Source organism: Rhipicephalus microplus, chromosome 2, assembly GCF_043290135.1.
Source record: "Rhipicephalus microplus isolate Deutch F79 chromosome 2, USDA_Rmic, whole genome shotgun sequence".
NCBI classification, from domain to species: domain Eukaryota; kingdom Metazoa; phylum Arthropoda; class Arachnida; order Ixodida; family Ixodidae; genus Rhipicephalus; species Rhipicephalus microplus.
In genome coordinates, this window is record NC_134701.1 from 177,347,044 (window position 1) to 177,352,408 (window position 5,365).

At 48.0% G+C, this 5,365-nt stretch overlaps 1 protein-coding gene across 1 annotated transcript; it reads left to right on the top strand.

The window, feature by feature from the left end:
* Nucleotides 1-919: 919 nt before the first annotated feature.
* On the top strand, nt 920-3,048 carry LOC119169655 (bifunctional arginine demethylase and lysyl-hydroxylase JMJD6). Its single transcript, XM_037420686.2, has 2 exons — nt 920-1,901; nt 2,627-3,048. Exons 1-2 carry the CDS (start codon nt 1,039-1,041, stop codon nt 2,919-2,921), a joined length of 1,158 nt encoding a protein of 385 aa, XP_037276583.2. The 5' UTR covers nt 920-1,038; the 3' UTR covers nt 2,922-3,048.
* The last annotated feature ends 2,317 nt before the right edge of the window (nt 3,049-5,365 follow it).

A 5,365-nucleotide genomic window follows, 5' to 3' on the forward strand; every position in this document is an offset into this window, starting at 1 on the left:
GCCCTTGGCTAGACACCAACAGTGCAACTGCGGTCACAAGAGCAGTTATTACCTTTTTAGAAACAACTGGACTATGTGCGCGGCTATAAAATGTGTCTCAGCTAGAAAGAACACTACATACTCACCTCTCTATCTCACCGTCGTCATCCATTAATCTTTCTTTTCCCCTTTCCCTTCCCCCAGTGTAGAGTAGCAGGCTAGAGCAAACTATCGCTCAGGCCGACCTCTCTGCCTTTCTGTAAATAAACATACTTCTTCCTTCCTTCAAGCACGCTCTTAGCACTCACAATGAAATTACTAAATGCTTTTACTTGGAGAGAAGAGTCTTCCCGCCGCCTCATTCCAGGCTAAACAGGCCGCAGGCAGTCACGCTCAGGCTCCTGCAAACAAACTCATACCCAAATCCGGTGACCCTCAATAGCATATATCCGGAAATTTACCCCAATAGCTCTTGCTCAGTCTGTGGCGAGGCTGCTACTTTACGTCATATGCTTTGGGAGTGCGGGTCGTTAAGCCCTGGGTTCACCATGGAAGAGTGGGATGCGCTGCTGCGAAGTCCCGCCCATGAAGACCATATCCTGGTCGTTCAGTGTGCCCGTTTCACGGCCCGCCGGTTTCATGGCCCATCCCCCGTATAGAATCACCCCCCCCCCCGAAAAAAAGAAATCAAGGAAAAAGCAAGAACGAAACTGCCGAGAAGCTGCAGGGCATAACATTTTCTACGTAAATTGCATTTACGCAGAGGAATAAACCAAACTGTGCTAACAACTTAAATGAAACTTTTGTCATTGAATCACAGCGAATGTGGCAAGGAGTTGTTCAGAAGGACACGTATAAATTATTCAATGAACTGTTTTCCTTTTTTTTCGGGCGTATTCTTTTCGCTCCGTAGAAGAGAAGAAAGAAAAGAAGACCGACACTTGCGCTGAGGAGGCGGCGGCGACGCACGGTCGCTGGAGTAAACACCATGGTCCGCTCATAAGATTAGGTCAGTAAAGCACGGCGAGGGACGTCTTTGCTCCGCTCAAAATTGGCGCCATGTCGTCGCACTACCTGCAGTTTCAGAAGGTGGCCATCGACCGGGTCGAGCGGGTCAAGGCCAAGCTGGGCCTGAAGGAACGAAAGCACCACTCTTCGCAAGCGTCCGCCACCTCCGCGCACCATGACAGGTCTCAGCTACTGGCCACACTCAAGACGGTCAAGTCCACACCCACGAACACCATCGAGCGGCTGCACGCCAAGGACCTGCCACTCGACACGTTCCTACGCAAGAACGAGAAGCTGTCCCGGCCCGTGGTCATCCAGGGCCTGCTGAAAGAGTGGAAGGCGCTGGAGCGCTGGTCCCTCTACAACCTCGTCTCCAAGTACAGCGACGATGAGTTCGTCGTGGGCCGCGACCAAAACGGGAACGTCGTCACGGTGAAGATGAAGTACTTCGCCTACTACCTCAAGGAGTATCGGGACCCGTCGCCTTTCCAGATCGCCGACGACCTGTCATCGGGCGGCAAGAAGAGGCTTCGCGACGACTACGAGGTGCCGTCCTACTTCAAAGACGACATCTTCAAGTACGCGAAAGAGTCTGACCTACCACCGACGCGCACCTTCAGCCTAGGACCCGCCCTGGCCGGGGAAAGAATCCAGACGAACCCGCTGCACTGCAACCTGTGGAGCGCCCTGGTGCAGGGCACTCGACGCTGGTGCCTGTTCCCGCATCACGTGCCGCAAGACCTGCTCTGCAACGATAACAGGACAGCCCGCAAGGACCGCAGGCTCGAAACCGCTGTCGCGTGGTTCGAGCGCATCTACCCGAAGACGCAGTCATCTCGCTGGCCGCGCTACTTCAAGCCATTGGAAATTCTGCAGGCCGCTGGGGAGGTTGTTTTCGTGCCTGCTGGTTGGTGGTGAGTTTGTCGTTTTCCCTGAGCTGTAACGAGAGCCTACGCTCACAACTGATTTGTAGAATTCACTTATGGAGTAGCATAGTGCTGCTTATACCCTCAGTGAATTAACACTAACCATGCTTTTAACAGTTGATTGACCTGTATAATACATGTAACAAAACAAAAGCGATACATACATACATACATACATACATACATACATACATACATACATACATACATACATACATACATACATACATACATACATACATACATACATACATACATACATACATACATACATACATACATACATACATACATACATACATACATACATACATACATACATACATACATACATACATACATACATACATACATACATACATACATACATACACGACATCAGGAAAATGGGCAGAGCATGTAGCAAGAAGGGACAGACTGGATTCCAAGGGAAGGCAAGCGCGCGAACCAGAAATTTATGTGACCAGATGAGATAAAGCATGTCTGTGAGGATACCGCAGCATGTCCAGGACTGGGTGCAAGATGGGAGAGGCATTCGCTCTCCCATCTGATGACGACGACGTGCAAGCCAACCATGTCGGTTGAGGGCCCGCCTTTGAGCAAATGGAGACCGCAATCACAGATCTTCTCGTCTTCGCCGCACGTCTCCTTGTGCATTCCTACGCGGTCGTCAATCACGTTGAAGCAGGGCAACAACCTCTTTGTCGTTTCAGGTACGTGGTGATCAACCTGGAGGTGTGTGTGGTGATGTCCCATCACCACTGCAGCGCGAGCAAGCTGACGAAAGCGTGGCCCAAGTTGACGCGCGGCAACAAGAAGCTAGAGCGGGCATGGTTCGAGGCTCTGCGTCGTCGACGTCCAGAACTCGCCGTGCTGGTGCCACAGAAGCAGAAGCGGCGCTCGCGGGACAGCTACTCGGACACAAAGACTGGCGACAGCAGCGCCACCTCGTGCTCCAGCGACGTCGACAAGGACGGCTCCGACGAAGTGGATTCGGACAACTCCTGAGAACCTGAGATCGGGACCTTCGCGAAACGGAAAATTCACGTTGACACGTCCGCGAATCGCACGAACGTCCCAGTCGCTGCAGCCGCTCCTCACGCTGCCACGTCAACATTAAAATTCTTGGAATGGTGATTTTGTTCAAACGTGTGAATACTATAGTTGGTGATGTAGTCAAAAGGTTAGTTTGCTCCCAGTTCTCCTCAGGCGTGGACTCGTGTTCGTAACTCGTAGGGCACGTATATAGTACATCATGATTTCCTAACAAACAAAAAGTCTGGTAGGTCCCATGGATTGTGAGAAGAGATTTTATTCGAAGCACTATAACGAGTAGCTGCTTTTGCCACATCTTGTTATTGAGCCAATTATGTCTTACGAGGTCGATCGATGTCTTTGCATCGCGTGGGCAGGAACGCTTGCAATACCGATGAGGATAACGATTACGATGCTACTTGTATTGGAGCGTTAAGCGTAGCTATCGGGCGTAACGCCTCTTTTAACGAAACAGGATGTATACACACATGTAGCTGCAGGGACGAACGACGTTGGAATACCATATATTGTCGAGTCGTAGCAGTAAAGCTAACAGCGAGGCTGCTTAGCAAATCGTTCCTTCTTCACCCTTGCCGTAACAAGAACTGTCATTACCATAAACGGTTATGCGTCACAAACGTACACGGTTAATCTTGCTACTCGCCACTGATCGACCAAACATGAAGATAGCAGTAAACCCAACAAGCGGGTGCCGCAGGATTAGTGCGGCCTATCAGAAAGATACATCATCATGACAAACAGGTATGGGCCACCGAAATAGGATAAATCTGACTGCACAATTTCCACTAAAACAGAACAAGGCCACAGTTCGCCGAACATGTGACTGCATACTTGGCCTTTCCCTCTGAGTGGGTATGAACCATTAGTAGTGACATCATCACCATCATACAACTGCGAAGTGACGGCGGCGAGCCTATAGAACCTCCAGTACGGACAACGTTCGGCTGAATACTGGGAAATGGGAAAGGCGGATGCTTCGAGAAGATCCTGAAGAGATGGAAGGCCGTGTCGCGTCTGTGACTGCACGTCTGTGGTTTAACGCAAACCTCTTTCCGCTGGGAATCAACGTGGAAACATCCCCATAGCTGAAGACTAGCAACGACCCAGAAGAAAAGTTGAAACAAGGTGAATCAAGCAGCTAAGGTCCAGAAGTACTTAGATGAGTGTTCAAAATCGACGTTATGCGATACATGCGAAGAGAAAGCGACCATGTTGTAATATATATTTTTTTTTGAGCGACACGTTATGAAATTGCGCTGGATGTATTTAAAAATGTTGCGCGCGCAGGCATATGTTGAACAGTTGCAGATGCTAATATAACCAGTTGTTTGCACTTGCGAAACGATGCCAACATGAAATTGAGTATTAGCAACGACAGAAGCGATAAGCTGATATGAACCGCTGGTGCTCGCGAGGATTGTAGCTCTGGATGCTGCTGCATAAATCGACCTCAGTGGCTGGCACCTAAATACAGTGAATGTTATCCCGACCAAATGTCTGTATATCATAGGAGTATACATATATGTAATGTTTATAAAATTGGATAGCTAGCACTGGAACCACAATTGACGTTTCACAAACATTATAGGGTCTATTTGAAAAGTACTCCGGAAACCTGGCGTAGCTCTGTGGTAAAATACTTAACTGCATGCCGCGTAGAATGTTGAGGTTCGATTCCTGCTGGGACCCTGACATTTATTCTTTGCATTCGTTGGGTCGACGCTGCCGATGACAGCTTTTCTTTGTTCAACGTTTACGCGTTAAAATTATCCATGTATATTCTCACCGTTCATGTAAAGGTACAAGACTCAATCACCTGTGGCGCATACTAGTGACACATGTGCCACTGTTTGGCGGAAAATGTTTGATGACGATGTACACGGTAGAACTGTGAAATTTAACATTTCTTGACCACCGCGTCATATTCGTCAAAGCACCTTACCCTCCCATATCAATTTTGGTTCACGCCAATTTAAGGGGTTGATCACTAGAGCACTCAGACGTAGGCAGCTAAATGGATATAGATAGATAGATAGATAGATAGATAGATAGATAGATAGATAGATAGATAGATAGATAGATAGATAGATAGATAGATAGATAGATAGATAGATAGATAGATAGATAGATAGATAGATAGATAGATAGATAGATAGATAGATAGATAGATAGATAGATAGATAGATAGATGCCAAAAGTGCTTGCAGTACGGAAAAAATGCTTCACATTTAATAAAATAGAGTGAATAGTTAACACCTCAGGAAATGTCACGCACGCATGAATTCGTGCATGCATGCGTGCTAGAGTAGTCGCTTCGTTAGATGGAACAACCGGACACTTCACCTGCACCTTCCTTATCCCCCAATTCGGAAACGCTCTAAACTTGGCTTGCGACA

Bases quoted from the DNA above. Each gene is read 5' to 3' on its own strand.
- LOC119169655 (XM_037420686.2), top strand. From the start codon at position 1,039: ATGTCGTCGCACTACCTGCAGTTTCAGAAGGTGGCCATCGACCGGGTC. The intron at 1,902-2,626 runs GTGAGTTTGTCG...TTGTCGTTTCAG, and splicing joins TTCGTGCCTGCTGGTTGGTG to GTACGTGGTGATCAACCTGG.